The 23,825-nt window shown below is 41.1% G+C and overlaps 2 protein-coding genes and 1 long non-coding RNA gene across 3 annotated transcripts; 1 reads left to right on the top strand and 2 right to left on the bottom strand.

Annotated features, from left to right (window-relative positions):
- Positions 1-855: 855 nt before the first annotated feature.
- On the bottom strand, positions 856-3,091 carry LOC133723745 (65-kDa microtubule-associated protein 6-like). The gene is made up of 3 exons (XM_062150614.1): positions 2,961-3,091; positions 1,729-1,932; positions 856-1,287 (listed from the first exon to the last, which is right to left on the bottom strand). The coding sequence occupies exons 1-3, from the start codon at positions 3,033-3,035 to the stop codon at positions 1,006-1,008; spliced, it is 561 nt and encodes a 186-aa protein (XP_062006598.1). The 5' UTR covers positions 3,036-3,091; the 3' UTR covers positions 856-1,005.
- Positions 3,092-12,547: 9,456 nt separating this feature from the next.
- LOC133723160 (uncharacterized) lies at positions 12,548-13,192 on the bottom strand. The gene has a single exon (XM_062149983.1). It carries the CDS (start codon positions 13,190-13,192, stop codon positions 12,548-12,550), a length of 645 nt encoding a protein of 214 aa, XP_062005967.1.
- Positions 13,193-18,957: 5,765 nt separating this feature from the next.
- LOC133721994 (uncharacterized) lies at positions 18,958-22,479 on the top strand. Its single transcript, XR_009852416.1, has 2 exons — positions 18,958-21,815; positions 21,916-22,479. It is a non-coding gene; the product is annotated as an uncharacterized LOC133721994 (long non-coding RNA).
- The last annotated feature ends 1,346 nt before the right edge of the window (positions 22,480-23,825 follow it).

The following is a 23,825-nucleotide window of genomic DNA, read 5'->3' as shown; positions in this document are numbered from 1 at the left end:
CTTATTTTAGACATTAAGCAATAGAGGCGACAAGCTTCATATATAATAAGCATCATCACAATTACTCCTATTTTGGACCTGTACTAACCTTGTACTTAACACGTCATCATTCAATACGAAAAGGAAAGCAGCATATCATATGTACCAGACTACCAGTAATGAAAATCACTATGATTTACAAAAGGAAAACACAAAACAAAATCAATCTCATCCATAGAAAAACTCACGAAAATAAGCAAAATTAGAAGTAGCTAACTCATCCAAATCAAGACTAAGTACCAAAATTAGAAGTAGCAAACTCATTCAAACAGATACGAAGAAGTGAACAACTGAAGAAAAAATTCTTCTCTTCAAAGTTCAAACTGAAATAGATTCAGTACCCTACTACCCATTAAGTCATTAACCAATTCAAACATCCAATTCAAACTTAGAACTTACCTTAAGAGACTGAATATGATGTGTGATGCACTCTGAAAATAGAACACCAGAGAGATATTTATAAGTAGCCAGTTATGTTTACATGGAAATTTATACATAATTGACAAACGTGTTCACAAGAAAAAAGTGTAAATAATTTCTTTGCCATACCAAGATCAATAGAAACCCAAGCCACATGCATTTAGGTGAAGGGAACGGAAGCATTAAGCGGCCAACACCATAGATGGCAGCTGCAAAGAAATGGAGACACAAGCGTAATGGACGAGGGTTAAGACCAGAGAGAAGAAAAACTGGTCCATTTGAGCAGATGCCTCCAAGCCTCCAAGGGATAAGACAGTGTTGTATCCTTCCCATCTTTGTAAAGAGCATAACCAAACACTTTTTGGGCATCAATCGACTCATTTGCACAATTTAGATAAAGATTTTATCTAAATTCTCCCACTTTAGCAAGATGACTATATTTCATTTACACAGATGTAGAACAGCAGTTGCAACCATTTATCCAGGACCTCACAACTCAAATTATAATCAAAGAATCACCAAGTTAACTTGCAGTGTGAGCTCGTATCATAATATACTCACCTTCTCCTTTTGAAGGGTGTGCAGATGCGCTTGATATTCAGTTAGCTTCCTCGATGACAAGTCATGTTCATCAAGGGTTAATGAACTGATCAAAGAACTGTTGAGATGATCGTAACCAGATATTTCCTCGCTGATCTTCTCAATTTGTGTCCTTATATCTGAAAATTGCTTCATTCGTGCCTCTTTCTTCATTTTTAGATTGTCTAGCAGTGGTGCAACAGATGCCAGTTTCTCTTTTAAAGAACTTGATCTCTTTTCTCTCCGTATCTGTAAAATTATGTTGTGAATTAGTAAACATATGCAACTGAAACAGCAGCTGGTAGCCACAATCAGTACACAAGGTTCATATAAGGATTACCAAGCAGAACAGTATTACCAACATTTAATAACAGGGAAAGACACTTATTAAACAAAATTCTTCTACAGGCTAGAATCTTCAGAACTATAAAAAGCCAAAGGGCATTCTTCCCTACATCTGATAATCGTGGTAAGAAATTCTAGTTGAGAAGTATTATAATCCAAATGTACCCATATAGATCTGAATGATAAACAATAACAAACCTAGCCATTCAATCACAGTATATTAATCACAAATATGACAAATAAATGACCCAAATTGGAAAATAGGAGAGCAAAACTGCTAGTACGAGAACAAAAAATGGTCAATAAATGATCATTTCCACAACAGTCTGAGTTTTGATTCTTTACCGGTGAATCAATATTGAGTTCCCCCAGAGTAGCCATGAGAGTGGCGAGCTCAGCTTCTTTTGCTGCAACGGACTGATGAAGGCGTGCCTTGGTATTGGCAGCTTCATCAACCTTCCTCCTGTAAACTTCTAAGCATTCCCTTTCCAACTCCAACAACATGCGGTCTTGGTCTGCCGCGCTCTCACCAATGTCATTCCATATTTGCTGCAAAGCAGAAGCACAAAAACGGTTATTGCTGTATCACCATTCACAAAAACGGTTATTTCCGTTCACATTTTCTTTACTTCACGGGAGAGTGTGAAAATTTTGCCAGAAGTACATGGGGTAACAAACATTTTATTAACGAAAACTCGAAAAGTAACCAAAGGAAACACACAAGCACCGTTCTCGTGATCTATGACACATCAAAACTTGCATAGCAGAAAAATAACAGAGAAAATCTTCAAAATTAAGATAAATGAAGTAGTAATGCTGAATTATGGAAATTGGGAAACAAAAGTCAAGAACCCAAAGTTTTAGCAACTTCATTCCGGCCAAGTAGCATCCCTGGTTTATTACCACAGATGAATGAGCATTTTGGAAGAACCAACAGAAAGTCAAATCCCATAAGAAAAACAAGTGAACAGAACCCTAGTCTCAAAAAATCCATTGAAATAGAAAAGTAAAATTGAGGAACTTCAAAATTCAGGAAGACACTTACACAAAAAGCCAGGAAATGAATACAACATAGATAATTAACCGGTCAATTTTACCATGATTACAAGGAAAATAGTGGGAAATTCCAGAGATTGGCGAAACCCATTAGAAGAAAAGAAAAATAGAAATAAAACAGGAAAAAAAAAATCCCTAATATATACAAACACATATTTTTCATAAAAACCATGATCGAGTATACACAATGATACAAAGAAACTGAATTTGAAAACTATGGTGAACAGATCACATTCCACGGAGCCTATTAACTTAAAAAGGTGGAAAGACACATCTACTTTCTCTAATAATTCAAAGAAAACATAAAAGACCCCTAATTTAAAGCTCCATTATGACACATTTTAGCGAAATAATCAATGCTCTCCTTTTGACAGAGCAAAAAAACTTAAAAGTAGGCTGAAAACGCATAATGAAAAAGCAAGCTTCCAAGAAGAAGAAGAAGAAGACCCAATTAGAAAAAGTCACAAATTTTACTGTTTAGAAACAACAAGAAACACAGAAAGTGAAGAAGAGAGAAAGACCTGAAGCTCTTTGAGCAAATGATTGCAGCCACTGCTTGCTCTGAAGCTGATAGTGGAACTCCCAAGAGCTAGCATTTTGCTCAGATCTCTGTGACTTACTCAAATTGAAGTTAAAGCAAGTTTCTTGTGAGAATAGATATTGCTCAATGTTCATCAAAATTTAGGTACTAGTTTAGTAATAATCATTCAACTTCAGCAGAACTATGAAGTTAAATTAAAAAAATTCACAATGCACACAATTCTAGATTAGGTGATTGCTTACCTTCAAGACCCAACTCAATCAATTTGAGATATCCCCCAGGCTGCAATAGCTCCCCAACAATTCTGTCTGGCTCACTCAAGACTTTTGCACTCCCAAAATCACAAAGTTTCAGCTGATGTGTGTGTGGATTTACCTGAATATGCACAGGTAGGATTTGAGCATAACCAATAAATTTAATACAAAAAATATTACATGTAGTTGATTAATTTTTGTAAAACCAGTAGAAGTCTTATATAGGTCATGTGTCCAATGGCTCTGCTAAGGAACCCAGTGAATCGGTATCAGACAAGATATCTAGAGTCATACAAAAGCAACCATCCATATGGAAAAATAATCTTACAAGTAAATTTTGAGGCTTGATGTCACGGTGATAGATGCCAATGCCATTCTGTATATAAGCAAGTGCCCGACAGATCTGTACCAAAAAGAAGTTGGGCTATAAACAAGTATAAATAATGAAAGCAAAGAAACATTATAAATTATGAACATAGAACCAAATATACTTGGTGGCCGTAGGTAATATGCTCATCTATGAAGCCACACTTTTATAGACTTATTTTAAAAAGAAGACACTAATCAGAATGCACTAATCAGAATACACAGAAAATAGAGCTTTGCAGTTACTTTTGAACATGGATGAAACCTTTCGAACTGAAATTTAAGACTCAAGGAATGCTTTGCATGTTTAGTCCAATGTACTAAAGATTGAGGACTGACAAGAGAGTAAAAGTTTCTCAAATCATTAATCTTGTACCAAAAACTGCAAGTTGAAAAGTTCTCAGAAAACTGGTAACAAGAAAGAAAAATTCACCAACAATCATCCTTTCAATGATTTTAATCACAACTCTCCAGATTTAAAGTAGACATGCAAAGCTACTATTTTTCAAAATTTCATGTTATTCGCAGTTCAAATGAATGGTCAAACAAGAATCTGAAATGACAGGAACGCTGAATTCTGCAGAATTCCTGAAACAGTGCAGTAACTTCAAAATAGCATAAGTATCTCATTTTCACTCCGTTTTTCATGAAACCAGGTTCAAAATGATCATTGAAGAGTCTATTTTAAGCTATCAAAGACTGAGAGTGAAACAAGAAGTATAGGTTTTTCGAAAATCATGGAATAGCCCACTGGTTCAGCTTGGGTGTTGTCTTTGAGGCATAACTTCAAACACATGGTGTGCAGTAATTGAACTTGACCCTTTCCAGTCCTAATCATCCTAATGGAGTCACCATAGCCAGATAATAATCAAAAGTGCATTCCACAACAACCTTGAATAGATTTAAGAACAGAGATTTAACAGAAAGTAGGTGTGTTCTTACCAAAAGAAAGTTTCTGATACTGAAGAACTCGATTAAACAAGACCCATAAATTGATTGGGGAAAAAGACTCCCCAGAAATTTAGACAAACAAGCCTTCTGTTTTTCTGCACTACACTACGAGCAGTGAGCCTTGCCAGCAAATCCTTTTGTAGCACCAAGTTTCCCTAACAAGACCAACAAAACAGAAGAAACGTGTTACAAAATTGAAGAACTATACCCAAACTCAAAACCCCAAAACACAAATCAGCTTTAATTGAAAGAAGAAAGAGTTCTTGTTTGACAACATGGAAGAACCCAGTTGCAAAAACCCCAAAACACAAATCATTTGCAGAAAAAAAAACCCTAAATCAATCGAAGATTGAACCCCGTCGAAATCCTAAACTACAAAATGATTGAAACCCTAAATTGCTTACCAATATCCGATTTGAAAACAGCTCTTGCTGGAGAGCTCCATTAATACGAACATGAAAGATGAAGTAGAGACTAAGAAGAAGAAGGAGAGACTATGAAGAAGAATAGAGAGAGTGAAAATCGAGATCTGAGAGAGCACAATGAGAAGGAGAGAGGCTGGTGTTTGAGTTTTCTAGTTTCGCGAGTTCTAGGTCGAGTTGAGAGAGTTGAGTGAGAAGGAGAGAGCGCGCGGGGTGATGTTTGAGTAGTGTTTAGTCATGGTCGAACTGAGTGAGAAGGGATATATGTCAAAATGTCAAATAGCACAAGTCAAAATAATTTAGGAAATTTTAAAACAACCCCCACATTTAGACAACATTTAAATGTTGTCTGAATGTCACAACATTTTCCAGTTAACTAGGGCGTGGCTATTTGAGAGGGAAAAGACTCAATCAACTTTTGGATATCCCTCCAAATTTGAGATAGGAAATCACCACCTTCTACAACTACACAAATGTGTTATCTGAATTCTTGCCATTTATCCAAATTTGAGATAGGAAATCACCACCTTCTACAACTACACAAATGTGTTGTCTGAATGCTCACCATTTTTCCAAATTAAACCAGTATGGTTTTAGTATATATTCAGACAACAGAAAAAAAAATTATGTCGTCTGAAAAACTCAGACGACATAAAACAAAACTTACGTCGTCTGATGCGTGTCGTCTGAAGGCCTTTTTGGCATAGTGATGTAGACATCTCCCCCTGATGTCTGCATCTCCCTCTGATGACTATGGTCATGGGAGTTCGGATAACTTCCGCAAATGATACTACCAACATGTTTCTCGAAAGCGGAATTTAAGCAATGACTTAGTGAGCAAGTCTGCCACACTGTCCTCAGATCGAACATAGTTCAATTTGATCTTGAGGAGAGTCTGTTGTTGCTGATTATTCTTGGTGTTGTCGCTTTTTGATGTAGCCTTGCTTCATTTGTTTAAAACAAGCAACATTATCCTAAATGCTCATAGGCTCATCAGTGGTAGACTTCAAACCACAATTGTTCGAACATGCGTACTTATGGATCCAATCCGTATACATTCACGAAGCTCTTCGTGAAGAGCGAAATCTTTGCATGATTCGAAGATATAGCTACAAGGGTCTATTCTGTAGACTTCCAAGATATCACAGTCTTTACTCATGATGAACACTTAACCAGTTTGGGAAGACATTTGTGTGGGTCAGAGAGATACCCAACATCAGCAAAACCTTCTAAAACGCTTATGTAGTTTTGGGGTGGGGATAGTGGACGCAGGCCAGTGTTGGCGGCGTTCCTGGTGTGTGATGGGTCTGAATCCATCATCTCTCTGTAGGGATAGAACAAGCTCATATCAATCGTACATTTCAAGTACCGAAAGATATATTTTACATCAATCCAATGGTGTCGCGTTGGCGCAAAGCTATATCTAGCTAACAAGTTCACAACATATGAGATGTCTGGTCTTGTGCATTGGGGTAAGTACAATAATGCGCCTATTGTACTCATGTAAGACACTTCTGCCTCTAGCACATCTTCGTCATCATCCTTCAGGCGAAGAGGATCCTTTTCAGGATCAAGACTACGAACGATCATGGGGGTGCTTGAAGGCTTGACCTTGTCAAAATGCCTAAGCATCTATCAACACAATGCTCAAGTTCCAAACTGAGACATAATCGTGTTCTCCCAAAATCCTTCATCTCAAACTCGGATTTCAAGTGTTCAGCGGTTTCCCTTAACTCTTTAAGGGCTTCCAATGAAGATCATGTCCAACATGAATCGCGATGGAATCCGAAACTTGTTATGGAAACGCGTGGGCATATCCCTTCCCAATCAAGTAGTCATTTTAGTGAGCGTTTCAACCTCTTTGTAAACGTGCTCCGTGGTCTAGAGCCACTTGACTTGGGTAAATGAAGTTCACCATGAACCTTCATGTATATTCCGTATCTAGATCCCCATAGAGATACGTAGTGACCACATTTGTAAGCTGCATAATCAGTTATTCGGAAACTACCAAACTGACAGGGTAGTGGAGTGCAATGACATCCATTACGAGAGAATATGTCTCATCGTAGTCTATTCCAGGGCGTTTTATGAGAAGCCTTGCGCCATAAGGCGAGATTGCCATCTCTTTTTATCATCACGCTTTCTAACGAAGATCCATTAGTCAATAGGTTTTATGTGAGGAGGTGTTGGCATCACTGGCTCAAAGACCTTCCTCTTTGTTAGAGAATCCAACTTAACCTGGATCGCATCTTTCCATTTAGGCCAAATTTCTCTACGTTGGCATTTATTCATCAACGGAGCGTGGTTCAATATCATCGGACATAACAAACTCATGCACGACGAAATGCGCAACTACATCATCAATTATGATGGAGTTTCTATCCCACGTCTCATGTACACTAGTGTAATTTTCATAGAGCTCTATATTCTCAGGAATAGGTTCTGACGTTGAGGCGTCCCCCAACGATAACCATAACCCGAAAGATACTCATGAGACGGATTTTGAGTCTTGATGATCAAAGGATTGGAATGTGCCAAAGTATCCTTCGAACCCACGGGCCTCCCACGCATCCTAGCTGGGGCCATGACCTGTAACGCCAGAGTGCCACACTCTTTGGCGTTGGCGCCATGCCTACCTCCGTGTAGGGTGGCGCTACGTCCTCTCGTAGGGACGTACTTCCTTGCAGGCATATTTGCAGCAGATGTGTGATCTCGTCACTTTAGTAGGGATCGAGATGAGACATAGTGGGGATAGACCATGACAATTCATGTCGTTCCTGCTGAACATCCATGTTCTTATCTCCCCCTAACGACGGGAAGACTGTCTCATCAAAGTGACATCCGCAAATCTAGCGGTAAGGAGATCGCCTAGCAATGGCATTAAGTGGCGGACGATTGTTGGAATCTCAAATCCAACGTAGTTGCCCATTCGTCTGAAAGGACCTATCCTAGGGCGCTGTGGCGGTGCAATTGGCACATAAATGGCACACTCAAATATATGTAAGTACGATACTTGTACTCAGTCACTAGCTGTAACGCAAAGATACATTGAGTGGTGGTAGGTCGTAGACGAATTAGCATAGCTGCATGCGATATTGCATCACCCCAAGCGAATGTAAGGAGATTGGTGCGCATTACCAATGTCCGGACTACTATCGTAGTCGTTTCCGCGAGACCATTTGGGTGTGTTCATGGGAATATGATGTCCAACATCAGTCGCAATGCAATAACCATCGAAAGTCTTCGATGTAAACTCTCTAGCAATGTCAAATCCAATTAACTGAATAGGATGATCCGGGGAGTGAGCCCGTTGTTATATGGTATGTGCTAGGAGTGTAGAATAAGTAGCTTTTACAGGTGGACAATGACACAACACGTGACCAGCGTGTTTGCGTGTCAACCAACATCATGATATATTTAAACGTCCGCAGGTTGGTTGAATCAGTCCACAGAATCCCTACGGATTCTATGTAAGAACGGAATGAGTATTTTGGGATCCTTTGCGTAGGACTGTCTCGGTCCTAATTTCCCGAAGGAACAGGCTTTGCAAAACGAGCGAGGGGCCTTAGAAGCAACCAATGAGGATGTTGGTTGGGCTTGAGCATCCGTAGCGCTATTAGAAGCAAAATGTGTGACTACATCACCCATCATGGCGTTGGAACCATGGAAAGTGGCATCCATGGCATCTTGACCATGGGGAGAATCATCCTTGGCGTCATGACCATGGGAAGGGACTTCCATGGCGTTATGGCCAAGGGTAGCGCCATTTATGGCGTTGTCACATGGGACTTGGGCGGCCCTATGGCGCCCCAAGATGGATGCAGCGCCAGATGCTGCAATTGTTGCGGTCTTGCTAAGTCTAGGAATCAATTTTCGATTCTTGCTTCTTCTCACTCTGAAGAATGGATGTCCGTGTGAAGTCTTTAGTATCCGAAGCATCATATCACGACCAGGATGTCCTAGTCGGTCATGCCAAAGCCAGTATGTGTCAGAATCCAAGAGATCTTCTCTCATAACTTTATTGGATTTAATAGCTCGAATAGTGACATAGAGTACACTAGAGAGACACATAAACTTCTCTAAGATGCGCCTTTGTTCGCAATCATTAGAGGTATTGCAAATGAACTCATTTCCGTTTTCTACATGCGTTTCTGCATGGAATCCGTTGGTTATTCATAGGTGCGATTTGCCCTAGGAGTGTAGAGAGTTTCTGTGACAGTAATCAAGGTGCCATTTGGCAAGGGGAACTCGGGCTATTCCATGTCCTTGAATTAATACTGATGGCCCAGCCATAGTAGTCACAAAGTCAATGCTCAGAATCAAAATAGAGTCATAATGAACAGAACTCAAAATTTTATTCATAAGCCATCGGAGTACATCATTGTCTCTGAACCATTAGGAGAATCTAACCCAAATGCTAGCTAATGCAAAATGGCAATTGCCCATTACATCTCTTGGAAAAATAAAGACTTAAACAGAATTGGCGATCTATTGATCCCAGCCAGATTTGTAGTCTTCAACCCTTCACTCTAGATCATCTCCTTTATCTTCTTGTTCCACATAGTGAGCTTCTTTTGCTTCACAATATGCTTTGTAGGCGGTGACAATTTCTTCACGAGCTCTACAAATGTTTGCCCAATGACTGGATACTCCACATCGAGAACATGCATCTCTTTGCTCATACTCCATTGATTGAGGCGCTTTGAAAGCGTCATTTAGATGGCTCTTAGTGTTGGTGGCGCCACCAACATGGCCAGAGGCGTTGCCTCCCTCTCTCTTTCCATGTTGACCTCTTTGGTTCCGTGTTCGCCTATTTTGGCGGTTACCTTCCCAAGTAGAGCGATTATATGGACCAGAACGTCCAGAAGTATCCCTAAGATTAGGGTTTTGCTCTTGGCTCCCTCTCTTAGCGGCGTGACTATAATTGGATTCCGGAATAAGCTCTGTTTCTACGGATCTTGAATTATAGTTCTTCACAAGGATGTTGTCATGCTTTTCAGCGACATTCATAGCTCCAACAAGCTCATGAAACCTTGTGATCTGTCCTGCAGTAACATCGATTCGATAGTTCTTAGCAACCATCAATGCAGAGACGGGAAAGGTTGTGATGCCCCGGAAATTTGTATTTATTTTCTGAGGATTTTCCAGAATTTAATTAGTGGTTATTGGACGATTTCGTGGCTCGTGGATGGAGCGGAAGTGTTTCGGGCGAATAAATATTCAGGAAGCGTCATTTTAAGGGGGGACGCAACGGTTGACTTTTTATTCGTTGGGATTCTCCGAAAACTTCCTTCACCAAAGTTGTAGAGCTCGTCGATACGAATTCGTGGACATGAGGTGTACGTCAATCGGAGTTCGTATGAGAAAGTTATGGCTAGCGGAAGAAGTTTCCGTTTTAGTATAAATTGAGAAAATCAGAAAATGAAATCATAATTCCACTTTCCATTTCCGGAAAGTCATTTTCTCTCTCTTTTCTCTCTCGGTCGACCCCTTCAGAAACAAAACTTTCTGTCTGACCCGACCCAAACCCGGAGATCCGACCCGACTTTTCCGGCGAACTCCGATGGTGAAACTCTCCAGATCAGATCGTCTCCTCCGTCTGGTCGTCCTTCTGGTGTCCTCTAGCGGCGATTCTCCTCCACGGCGGTGCTACAAGTCGGCAAAGTTTGAGGTTTTCGGACCCGACCGGAAATCCTAGTTCCGGCGACGGAACGGCTTCAAGCTTCCATCTTTGGGTTCATGGGAGCCTCCTTGATCGATCCTTGATGTTTTTTTGGATCGATTTACGTGGAAATCGGTTCAACTCGGATTGAGCAAAAATTCAAAGCTTGTGAGGTAGTTTTCGATCCTTTATGCTTGTTTTCTGACTTCAAGCTAGTTATGAAAATTCACAAGCATGCTTAGATGAAACTTTTTGGTGTTGGGAGTTTTGGGAAATAATGAGTTTTGGCCGGCGGAGGTGCGCCACCGCCTGTGGCGGCGTTCTGGTGGCTTTCCGGCCATGTAGGGAACTGTTTTTGGTATTATATATGTTCTACTCGTTGTTACGAGCGTTTCGATATATAATATGCAAATTTTGGAGTTCGTATGGATTTGTTATGATTTTTACGGTTTCATACCGGTCGATTTATTCGATCCGTGAGGATTCGAGCTTCCGATAGACTTGTGGTTTTGGCATATCGATCGTAGAAGTATTCCGGAGACATTGGGTGGTCTCGGATGTGGTTTTTCCTCGATTGGCGTCACTTTGGGGATTTTAGTTCAAAACAGGGGTTTCAGACTTAAATCAAATGTGAATCGTGACTAAGTGGAAACCGTATGTGATTAGGTACTTGACGAGGTATCCTTGGACGGTTGTTTTGTGGTGTGGCTGCCTTGTTCTGTATTGAAGACGCAGTGGGAGTTTCGAGGTGAGTAATCTCACAAGGTTCATTAATGAACGGAGTTACCATTATTGTTTTGGCGTTATTGATTTAACTGCAAACTATAGTTGGTATTGGTAGGCATTCCTGAGCGAATGACTATGTATATATATATTTACGTGAAATATGTATATTCTTGTGAGTAATGTGTGATGAATAATATGCATGGTTGTGTTCATATTATTGTTGAATGCGACTTTTCAGGAAACAATATTGTGGAAAAAGATGTTTACTATTGTTTGAAAAGTATTGAGTTTGATGTTACAATTTCGAGTCAAGCGTGACTTATTGTAAGTGTATTGGTCCTTGTACCAAGTGTCACAGATGGTGAGCAGGGATGGGGAAAGCCGAATCTAGATGTTTGTAACGTTTTTAGGTCGGGTGCGACTTACTTAACGTTTGATTTTGAGACCAGATGGGGTCTGAAGATCATATGTCACAGATGGTGACAGGTCGCAGATGGTGACCAATGGTTGATTCCGAGATCAGATGGGGTCTGAACATAATATGTCACAGATGGTGACAGGTCGCTGATAGTGACCAAGGCAAGAAATAGGGAATCACGCAGTTGGCCGGGCAAGTAGTTACGATCAGCTAGAGCGCTAGTCTATCTGCCATCGTACCTCATGGATCTAAGTAGGTTACTTAAGACTCCTGGGTACATATTTTGTCCAGGTTGGACTAAGAATCATATTTTATTTGTTAGGTTAACGATAGGTATGATTGAGGTGTGTGTTGATGTGTTGTATGTCCAGGTTGGACTGATTTGTTGTTGGTACATCATGGGGGGTAGCGGGGAGTTATCTGATGCTCATGAGTATGTGTTTTTAAAAGAGAGTTTCGGGGATTCTTTCTTTTAAATGTCCTGGGAGGACTTGTGAATCATATTCTATTTGTTAGGTTAACGATAGGTATGATTGAGGTGTGTGTTGATGTGTTGTGTGTCCAGGTTGGACTGATTTGTTTTTTTTTTTTTTTTGGTTAATGAATAAACTTCATTAGGGGACAAGCCCAAAGGCCCAGCAAAGCTTAATAGGCCAGTAGAGGTACAATCAAATGAAGAAAGTTAGTTTCCAACTAGGTCCATTCCAAAAACTAGGCAAAGGAAACGAACTAACAGACAGAACAACAAAAACATGGGAGCCTCTCCGGTCACCCCTCTGCCATGGGTGGGCAAGGCAGTCCGTCATTCCTCAGAACCAAGGTTAGGGAAGGTGGTGGCTGATTAGCCCATCTCAGAGGACCCACCGACCCATTGGCAAGCGTAGCTGCAATGTGGGCAGCCATATTCGCTTCTCGTGGAATCCAATCCCATTTGAAATCATCAAAGCTCTCGGCTTTCCTACGAATTTGCTCCAAAATTGGGTATGTTCTCCAATTTTTCTCCCGACCCATTCCTCTCAGATCAGTAATAATTTCTTTTGCATCTGATTCCACCTGAACCATCTTTAGATTGTAGGATACAGCAAGAGAAACTCCAAGGAGGACTGCAGATGCTTCGGCCTCGGCTGCAGAACCACACGTGGCAGAGGAGGCAGAGCCACATTGGAAATCACCAGCTGAATTCCGGATTATAGCCCCCAATCGGGCTGAAGTAGGAGGATTCCATGCTGCATCGCAGTTTATCTTGGAATAGCCTGGCGGGGGAGCAACCCAATGTGGGCGAGGTTGTGGAACTTGCTGGTTGTTGGGGGAGTGAGGTGTATCCTCTAACTCAGGTCGTGGATTTGATGTGGCAGCTCGGAATTCCGAAAGCAAAATTGCAGCTGAGGAGATGGTGAAGTGGGGGGATACCATTCTATGCTGGTACACAAACTGGCCTCGGGCTTTCCATATCGCCCAACATATGAAACTCACCAAGGTAAGAGCTCTATCTCCGTCACTACTCCTTCTTTGAAAACCTGCCACTTTAGAATCCAAGCATCTATGGTTGTGAAGCTTTGTTTGTCAACACGTAAACCAAGAGATGAGCCAAACCAAACTCCTTCTACCCACGGACAAAGAAAAAGGAGATGCTCGAAAGTTTCCTCAGCTTCTCCACATATGGGACAGATTGGAGAAGAAGAAATTCTTCTTCTATGTAGGTTATACATAGTTGGGGCAGCCCCGGTCAGAACTCTCCACAGGAAAAGTTTGATCTTGGGTAGTGTTTTGATTTTCCAGAGACACTTCCAGACCCTTGGGTCACATCTGTGGGAGGAGCTACTGTAGGGAATAGAAGGTATAAAAAGTTTTTTATGCAACCATTGGTACCCTGTTCTGACTGAGTAGCATCTATTCCTGTTCCATGGCCATACCAATCTGTCCTGATCCCCCTCTAATCCAATAGGGATGCTCAAAATACAATTCAGTACATCAGGTTGTATAAAGTGTGAAATGCTTTCCAGTGCCCACGAATTAGTCTCCCAATTAATAAGTGAGTGCACATGGGTAGGGACATTGGGGGGCCTGCAGATAGGCCTAATCGTACCATTGTGTGGAGGGGGCACCCAATTATCATCCCATATCTTGATGTTATAGCCAGAGATGACTTGCCAACAACTCCCCTTTAGAATGATGTCTCTAGCTTCCAATAAACTAGACCAACACCAGGAAGCCCTGTAGCCTTTTACCGCTTCAAAGAAGCTACAATTAGGGAAATATCTTGCTTTTAAAACCTGTGCCCAGATGGAGTGGGGCTCTTGAATTAGACGCCATCACTGCTTGGCAAGGAGGGCTAGATTAAAGTGATGCAGGTCCCTGAATCCCATTCCCCCTTCCTATTTAGGAGTCCCCAGAAAATCCCAACTCTTCCAATGAAGATTGTTCCCATGTTGGGTCTTTCCCCACCAGAAATTTCCCAGTGCAGAATTGACTTCATTGCAAACCTTCTTTGGTAGTAGGAAGCAACTCATTGGATATGCAGGAATTGCTAGGGCCACAGCTTTGAGAAGAACCTCCCTTCCCGCAAGAGATAAGGAGTTCTGTTTCCACCCTTCCAGTTTCCTATTCACTCTTTCCAATATATAGTTCAAAGCCGCTTTCTTGGACTTTACCCACACTGTAGGCATCCCCAGATATACACCCGGATTATCCACTTTCACAAATCCAAGTAAGGCACACATCAACCGTATCATTTGAGAAGGGGTATTGGGGGAGAAATATACACTGGACTTCTCATTGTTGATAACCTGCCCAGAAGCTAGACAGTACTCCCGGAGGATAACCAGAAGCTGCCAACAATTAGAAAGAGTGGCTTTAAGGAAAAAAAGAGCATCATCAGCAAAAAATAAGTGAGAGAGGATGGGGCCAGCTCTACTCAACCTAATACCCAAGAGAGAGTTGTCTCTAACTTCTCTAGTCAACCTTAGGGAAAGCACCTCGCTAACCAACAGAAACAGATAGGGAGAGAGGGGGTCTCCCTGTCGTAGACCTCTTGTAGGACTGAAAAACTTCCCTGGTTTCCCATTAAGCACTATAGAGAACGAGACAGTTGTAACACACGCCATAATAAGGTTAATCCAAATCGGATTAAATCCAAAACGAGAGAGGGCAGCTTCTAAAAAATCCCACTCAACTCTATCATAGGCTTTATTCATATCCAATTTTAATCCCAGTTCATGATTCCCACCCTCTCTCTTTAGTTTGAGGTAATGGTAAGATTCATGAGCCAGTAGAATGTTATCCTGGATAAGCCTATCAGGGACAAATGCGTTCTGATTTGAGGAGATCAGAAAAGGCAGTATTAGCTTCAATCGGTTTGCAAGAATCTTTGAGAGAATCTTGTAGGAGTTGTTGCACAAACTGATTGGTCTAAAATGTGAGGTCCGTTCCGGGTTGGGGACCTTGGGAATTAGAACAATATGGGTTCTGTTAAGATCAAATAACCGAACCTGTCCATTTCTGAAGTCTCTCGCTGTTTCCCACACAATGCTATGGACAATCCTCCAATATTTGTGGTAAAATAAACCGGGAAAACCATCCGGTCCTGGTGCCTTTAGTGCTCCAAGTTGATGAGTAGCTTCCATCACCTCCTCTAAGGAGATCGGAGCAATGAGATCCTGATTCCAATCATTCGAGACCAAATAGGACAATCCCATAAACACTTCGCCCCACTGACGTTGCCCTGAGCTGGTGAAAAGCTTTTTAAACTGGGCTTCAAATTCCAATCTGATTAAATTCTCTCCCACAATCCAAGCCCCCTCCTCATTTTGGTTTTTTAAAATTCTATTCTTCTGTCTTCTGTGAACAGTGGAAAGATGGAAAAACCTGGAGTTTGAATCTCCCGATTTAAGCCAGCTCACCCGAGAGCGTTGTTGCCAGTATTTTTCTTCTCGAACCCAAAGATTAGCCAAAGTCGAAGAGAGTTCATGTTGGCGAGCTGTGCTGGTAAAGGGGCAATGGGTTTGTAGATCTTCCAACTCCAGTAAACATCTTTTAATCTCTTCCTTGTTACACTTGGGGAACTTGTTTTTACTCCAATTTTTCAGTCGGTCCCTGCAGCTGTCTAGATTGGAGTTCCAGTTAGATAAACTAGAGAAACCAGGTCTTTCTATCCAGCAATTCTTTATTAGAGGCTCAGTCTCTTTATCCTCTGCCCAAGATGCCTCAAACCGGAAGGTGGGTCTACTTCTTTGAGAAGATGGGTTAGTGCGCAGCAATATAGGGTTATGATCGGACCCAATGCGGGCAAGGTGAGTGAGAGAGGTGTCAGGCCAGGTTAGAAGCCATTGGTCATCAACAAGAGCCCTATCCAACCTCTCCTGTAATACGATAACATTCCCCTCTTTTCTAGCCCAGGTGAACTTTTGCCTGTTGAAGCCAATATCAAGTAGGGAGTTAGAATTAGTAAAACTTCTGAGGTATTGAGGTCTGTTGGGACTCCAGGGAACCCCACCTTCCATTTCGAATTGGTAGAGCATCTCATTTAAGTCCCCAATTACCAGCCAAGGGGATTGAGCTCCTCTACCATTGGTTATCCAGAAATTCCAGAAAACCTCCTTATCTGTCGCATAGGGTGGGCCATACATCCAAGTCACCCTGATCTTGCCACTTATGCCTGGTAAGGTAATGAGAGTATCAATAAACCACTTAGAAAAATCAACAATATCAACTGAGTAATCCGACCTCCACCAAAGAGATAACCCGCCTGCTAGGTTGATCGGTTCAACACTAAAGCTCAAGGAAAAACCCATTTGGTCTCGTATTTTTTCAACATAATCGATTTTTTGGTGTGTCTCTGAAAGAAAAATAAAGCTTGTAAAGTGGGAGTGGGTAATCTCCCGTAGAGTTTGTACTGTCAAAGACTTCCCCAAGCCTTGACAGTTCCAGGAGAGGAAATTCATGGAGCCCGTGCAGCTGTCTTCGGCCAGCCGCCACAACCCTGGAGGTGGGTTAAATCCTCCATACCTACCAACTCTCCTTCTAGTTGTTCAGCCTCAATGTTAATAGGCCTATCCATCCACTCCTGGGAACTCACGTTCAGACTATCAGATGGGGCAAGATCTTTCACACTAGCTCTCCCCTTGCCCCTACCACCTCTACTTCCTCTACCTTTGCCCCTGGATCGACCTGCTCCTGTAGACAGACGGAGACCAGGACTAAAAGGGATTTTTGATTTTTTTGTGCTGGCGGTCACTTCCCCATCAGTTTTTGTTTTAGCCTGTCTTTTTTGTTTTGCAGGGAGATTTGTCACCATGTTTTCCTCTGACACAAGGTCATTTGGTAACTCCACCAACGAGACGGCACTGGGTTGTGCTTGGCTAGGCCCATCACCCACATCAGAACACAAAGGGGTGGGAAAAAAGTAATTATCTTTAAGGAAGTCTTCTTTGGTCTTGAAGGCCCACGGTGGAATGCACTTTGGGTCAGCCCACCTACCAGCGTTGAGATTCAAGCCCCCCAACGCCCTAGTCACACTGCCATTACGATACATTGATCCGTGGGCATCAGGATCCCACATGCTTGGCCCTTGGTTCGAGTATCTTGGTTTCTGTATCAGAGCTGAGGAGGACATGGCAGCAACAGATGGTACAGGTGAATAGGACCCATCCTTTTCTCCTAACTCAGTTGCAGGTCTCGTTGAGCAGTCACCATCGACCCGGATCACTCCCCGAGAATTTGAAATTTGATTCCCTCCTCCGTTTTTGCTTCCCCGCTAGAAAATTCCGGTCACCGGTGCGTAGGGGAACTCCAACGGATAAGTGTTTTGTGTGAATACCGGTTTCATCGGAGGATCAGCCACCAGTGAGAGGTCATAGACTACACCCATCTTGACGAGGATTGGGTGCTTTTGAAATCTGCAGGAGCTGTTCATATGCCCCAATCTGCCACAATTGAAGCAGAAACACTTAAGATTCTCATATTTGATTTTCACCTTAGTTGCAGGTGCATTTGGCCGTGGCAGCTGAATGAAGGTTGCCAGAGGTTTCCTGGTATCGAAGTCAACTCTCAATCTCAGAAAACCCCTATTCCCAGCAGTTCGGGGATCCTCCACATCGACTACAGCCCCCAGGATATTCCCCAGCTTTCGGGCATTATTGGCAGTGATCTGGTCTTTTGGTACTCCATGGGCTTGGATCCAGAAGATGGCTCGGTGAGTTACGAGATCATCAATAGAATGGTGTGGTGGCCAGTGTCTCACAGTAAAACAGTAGCCTTTTACGTTCCATGGGCTCTCCTCCAGTAGCCGATCAGCTAGTTTCTCAGATCCTACCGTAAGGCTGTACGTATTTTTCTTGACCCTGATTATGCGAATATGGCCAAGAGTTTTCCAGATGCCCATGAGAGCAGCTTTGATGCCTCCCAAGCCGGGCTCTTCACCAGCAGTAAGGGTACCCACCAAGTCAATACCATGTTCAAGATCAAGCATGTCGACACAATTCTCAAAATTGACCGACATTGCCTCAATAATTCCTTCATCCTCGAAGGGGACCTCATTATCCACAGTAGTCTGATCAGCCATAAAAGATAATGAGGAAGAAAGAAGTTCTACTAACCAGTCACCGTAAGAGACAGAAGCTCTTAAATATCTCCAGAGAGGAGTAAATACAGAACCAGTAAGAGACAGAAGCTCTTAAATATCCTACACAAGAGGAGTAAACACAGAACCTCAACCAAGTAGGTGAGGGAGTAAAGGTACCAACAGCAGGCAGAGAACCAGACAAAAGTAACAGATCGTGTAATACCCGGCATTGAGAAGTGAATAAAGAATTTGTGAGCCCCGGAAAAGTTTATAGAGCTTAAGTGATATAGTTCGATAATTAATTTACGTATTGATCTCAATAAATGTTAAAGCACTGGGAATATTTTCAAAACTTTTCACAAAGTGAAATCTCTAGTTTAAGAGTTGGATAATAAAGTACACGACACGACCAGTTCGTGAAAATTTTCGGAGAATTTTCCCGAGTACCGAGCTATTTACGGGGATTGTTTGAAGTTGTGGGAGTTAAGAAATAAAATGAAGAAAAGGAAATTTGGTGGAGTGATGTGGGCCGTTGATCCATTCACCGCTTGATCAGGACCGTCTATTGTTTAATGGACCTATCTACATATATGTGTGGATCAGATCAAGGAGAGGGGGAGAGAAACTTCTGGCAGACCGCCTCATCTCTCTCTTGAGCTCTATCTGGAAGTCTCGGGAGGAAAAAAAGAAAGAAACGGAGGGGAGGAAAAAAAAAAAGATGAAGAAAACCCATCCATGGGGTTCCTGATCGCTCCCAACTCCGTACCAGCTCTCCTTAGAGGATAGATGGAGAGAGAGAGAGAAGGTTTCGGGTATTAAATAAAAAGGGTCAGGATGTTACAAATGGTATCAGAGCAGGGATATGATTGCTAGGGTATGTACTGTGGGGGAGAAATGGAATCGGGTCGTGGTTTGGAATTTTTATGATTTGAAGAGCTTGATATTGATTGCTGTGAATTGCTTTCGGTCAAAGGTCTAGGCTTTTTAAGTGGGTTTGATTATGTTTGATGTTTTCTGGTTGTATGTGGTGTTTGAGATGATGATCATGATGATGATTTCCATTGGTTCTATTTAGTTGCGTAGCTACTGTTCATTCTGGTTTTTCTTTTGCTGCTTTGCGTGTTCTGCTTTCCCTTTTCTTTTGGCGATGGGTTTTCCAATTAGCACATTTCCATTCTCTTTTGGCGAATTTTCAGGTTTTCTTTTGTTTGTCCATATTTTGAATGGTGCTCTGCTTCTGTTTTTGGGTTTTGAGGACAATGCTTTGCTCTGTGGGATTGAGTGAGTAACGGAAGCTGAGTAACATGTCCTTTTTATAGCTGAAAAAAAAAAGGGGGGTTTCGTTTGGTGATATGATTGGGATTGGTCTCGAATTCTCACGGCTCTTGTCAATTGGCATTTCACATTTGCCTAGTTAATCTTGCATTGATCTGTTCCTGTTCCCATGAAAGGTTTTGCTTAGATTTATGCCTGCTGATGTTGCATGTACTAAACATCTCTCCCTACCTATAATTTTAATTGGACTGGCAAGTTTTTAGATCAGAAAGTCAGCTTTTATTTTTTTTTAAATCGATCTTCTGGACTGTAACAATATATAGTCTTAGAGGGTCGTTTGTATGGTTTATATTTATTGGAGGACAATACTACTTCAATTTTAATTCGGGGTTAGCAAACTTTAGTAATAAAGGTTGTTAATGGTCTTGTGACCTTGTCTTGTGAAGAATGTTGTCGGATACTTTGATTCTTAATTAAATGTTGTCGTTATTTGCTAATTCTGCTGGTTGCTTACTTGTTTTCCATGGTCAAAGTTATCTTCTAGTTGCTTGAGACGTGTACAGATGTTGAAAACTTTAAATTTGTTTAGTTTATTAATTGCTATCAAGTCTGGAAGTTTAATTCTTTGGAATTTACTTCCAGCTTGTATCTGAACTTTTTGTTGAAGTATATAGTGGAATCCATTGATGCCATTTTAAGTTGAATAGACATCTATAGAGTTGGAGGAACTTAGGTAATTGATTCTTAAAGTTGGGAGATTGTTTGCCTATTGATTCTGTATCTGAAAAACTAAGTTCAGAACTGATAGAATTTACCAAATTATTTTGAACTTGATCTTGTGCAATTACCTGGTGTAGGTCGTCTTTGAAAAAAAAAAAATCTTAGTTTCTTAGTACGAATTTGTAAGTGAGTTATGACTCATAACTTATGAGAGATGGGACATGATTGTAACCTTCCCCATCGGTAGTAATAAACAGCAATTTACTGCATGATGTATCAGAAGCATAATTCTGTCAGACTATTGCTATCTGCTATGTATGAATTTTGTTTAAAAGTTCCACTTTCGTTTCCAAGTGGTGATGCTAAGAAAGTGGTTTTTGGTATTTTAAGGATACTGATCGGTTGTTGGCCATCATGTGTCTTCTTTAATTGAGATGGTCAGTGAACATAAATACTTTCAATGGTATTTACCTGAAGAGCGCAATTTCTTTTCCGCACTTGATTCATATTGTAATTGGATTGTGGTCAATAAGGAGCCTGAGAGGGACACAATAACCTTTGCTTTATTGGCTGCATTGTTCCAGATATATACATTGCTATGGAGTGTTCCGGCGCTTCTCCTTACAGCAAGGAACTATCATGGAACCCAAATTGGGGTCTATTATTTTGCTTGTTTGTCATATAATTGAGATGTTATATCAGTGTTCTGTTAGTGTTTCACTTTGCTAATACTTGGTTGGTTTTGGGTGCTGTGATGAGGCTTAATTATTTGCTTCTATCATATATGGGTGCCTAAAGCAATCCTGCTAGTTGCTTATTATCTTTTACCTCTTTGGATGTGTATTATGTATTTTGATATTGGGCTGATATTAAGTACATAATGACTCTTGACAGCAGGTAAGCTCAGGTAAACTACTCTTAGTTTATTTGTATATCTATTTTACACTCGTAAGTATTTTTCTAGATTCTTGAAATCTATTTATTTTCATAACTATTATCGTTAAACGGTTGCTTAATTGGATTTTGTGACGAAATTCAAGTTCTATAAATTTTTATGAGTTGGTAAATGTAAGGTGATATCAATCTGGTATCATATATTGTTCTTTTTCTTTGTGTAAAGCCAGACTAAATATCAACAGAAGCCTGGGAACAATGTAATAATTTCTTGGATACAGTAATGATTGCAGGTAATTCAAAGGATACAGTGAAGTAACTCTGTTAATCATTTAGGAGAGTTTATCAATTAGTTGGGGTGGGCTGTTCTTGTAAGGTGCTTGTTCTCCTTAATGTTGTATACAGGGCAGTCTTCATTTGTTAGTATTCGAAAGTCTACGATGCTGCCTCTTGTACTGGTATATGTAGCCATACCAATGTATCATCTGTTTTAAGAGTTTGTATATGTAAATTATATGTAATGAGTCGGTACGTGGAACTGAAAGCCTCAAAAGGATGCAGTAATCTCTGGGAAGCAGATATATTCAGGTAAATTCCTCCTCTTAGTTTCTATACTACTTTTATAGTTGTAAGTATGTTCATTTATTCAATTATACCTTGATATCAAATGAGTTGAGAACAATGACAGGATCCAATTAAATGTAAAGAATGATTGGAGCTCTAATGAATTTGATCCGGTTAGGCCCGGGAAAACAATAAAGTAGGGATTGTGTCTCCCTTGGGTGAAAGACCCGAAACCTGATTGGGGCTCGTGGGACGAGCGGATAATTAAGTAGGGATTGTGCTTCCCTAGGGTGAAAGACCCCAAACCCAATTGGGAATCCGCTTAGTACGGGGTGTGCTCGGTGGCCTTAATACGAGCAATGGGCTCTAACCGGGGAAAAGAGTAAAGAAAAAAAAAAAAAAATTGTTATTCGACAAGTTCAAAAGAAGCATGCTGAATGAATGTTGCAAGTGGCCAAACTCAGTTGATGGTTGAATCAACATGTTGGACTTGGCTGTTTGGACCAAGTAATTGTCAAAGATGATGCATTCTGATATGAAAGAAAAGGTAATTGAACCAAAGAATGCGATGAATAACTCACTTCTGTCCAAACGGCCTTGATGGATCTATTAGTTGTGTTTGGCATAATTGAAAATGATACCATGAAGACTTGAGAGCTAGTATAACATGTACATGTTACGAATTCAATGGCGTTGTAAACGCTAAAATGCTTCATTGATAGTTTGCATAAAATGGGAAAAAGAGAGAAAAAGAAACTGTCAACTGACAGAGTTCAAAGAAACATGGTGAATGGTTATCAGTTGAAATCGACATGAAATCGATAAAAAGGGGCTTGAGAACTGGCAACAGGTTATCACACATATGGCAAAGAAAAATTTGGACTGCTTGTAGCAATATCTACGAGCAGGGCAGTTGGTTTAGAATATGGATGGGAACGACATGAGTTGGTGTATTGTCCAACTCAAAAATTTGTTAGATGCAATGATTCTTGGTAGTTTGTAATAAGATTAGAAGCTCCCTGGAGTGGATTGCTTACCAGCAAATTGTGGAACAAATCACATGACCAAGTACATTGTAAAGGAAATGGCGCTCTTTGCAATTTCGAGGACGAAAATTTTAAAACGGGGGGAGTTTGTAATACCCGGCATTGAGAAGTGAATAAAGAATTTGTGAGCCCCGGAAAAGTTTATAGAGCTTAAGTGATATAGTTCGATAATTAATTTACGTATTGATCTCAATAAATGTTAAAGCACTGGGAATATTTTCAAAACTTTTCACAAAGTGAAATCTCTAGTTTAAGAGTTGGATAATAAAGTACACGACACGACCAGTTCGTGAAAATTTTCGGGGAATTTTCCCGAGTACCGAGCTATTTACGGGGATTGTTTGAAGTTGTGGGAGTTAAGAAATAAAATGAAGAAAAGGAAATTTGGTGGAGTGATGTGGGCCGTTGATCCATTCACTGCTTGATCAGGACCGTCTATTGTTTAATGGACCTATCTACATATATGTGTGGATCAGATCAAGGAGAGGGGGAGAGAAACTTCTGGCAGACCGCCTCATCTCTCTCTTGAGCTCTATCTGGAAGTCTCGGGAGGAAAAAAAGAAAGAAACGGAGGGGAGGAAAAAAAAAGATGAAGAAAACCCATCCATGGGGTTCCTGATCGCTCCCAACTCCGTACCAGCTCTCCTTAGAGGATAGATGGAGAGAGAGAGAGAGAAGGTTTCGGGTATTAAATAAAAAGGGTCAGGATGTTACAGATCGGAACAATTGGTCGGATACTAGGAACTAGAAAAAGCTTTTGTAATGTAGCACAGGGACAAGAATCTCGCTCTTTTGTTGGTTCTCTCCAGAGAAAGGAGGATCCAAAGCGCAGAGGAGATTGCTCCCATCTCGTACACCAGATGGGCTCATCCCTTTTGTACACTACAAGGCTCTTATCCTACCTAGATCAGAGCGTACCTTTGCACTACGATCATGGGTGAAAAATCTCTAAAGATTGGATGAGACTTCTGAAGCCGTCGTTCATCTT

The sequence above is a fragment of the Rosa rugosa genome, chromosome 7, assembly GCF_958449725.1.
Source record: "Rosa rugosa chromosome 7, drRosRugo1.1, whole genome shotgun sequence".
NCBI classification, from domain to species: domain Eukaryota; kingdom Viridiplantae; phylum Streptophyta; class Magnoliopsida; order Rosales; family Rosaceae; genus Rosa; species Rosa rugosa.
This window is presented reverse-complemented; position numbering and strand designations above follow the sequence as displayed.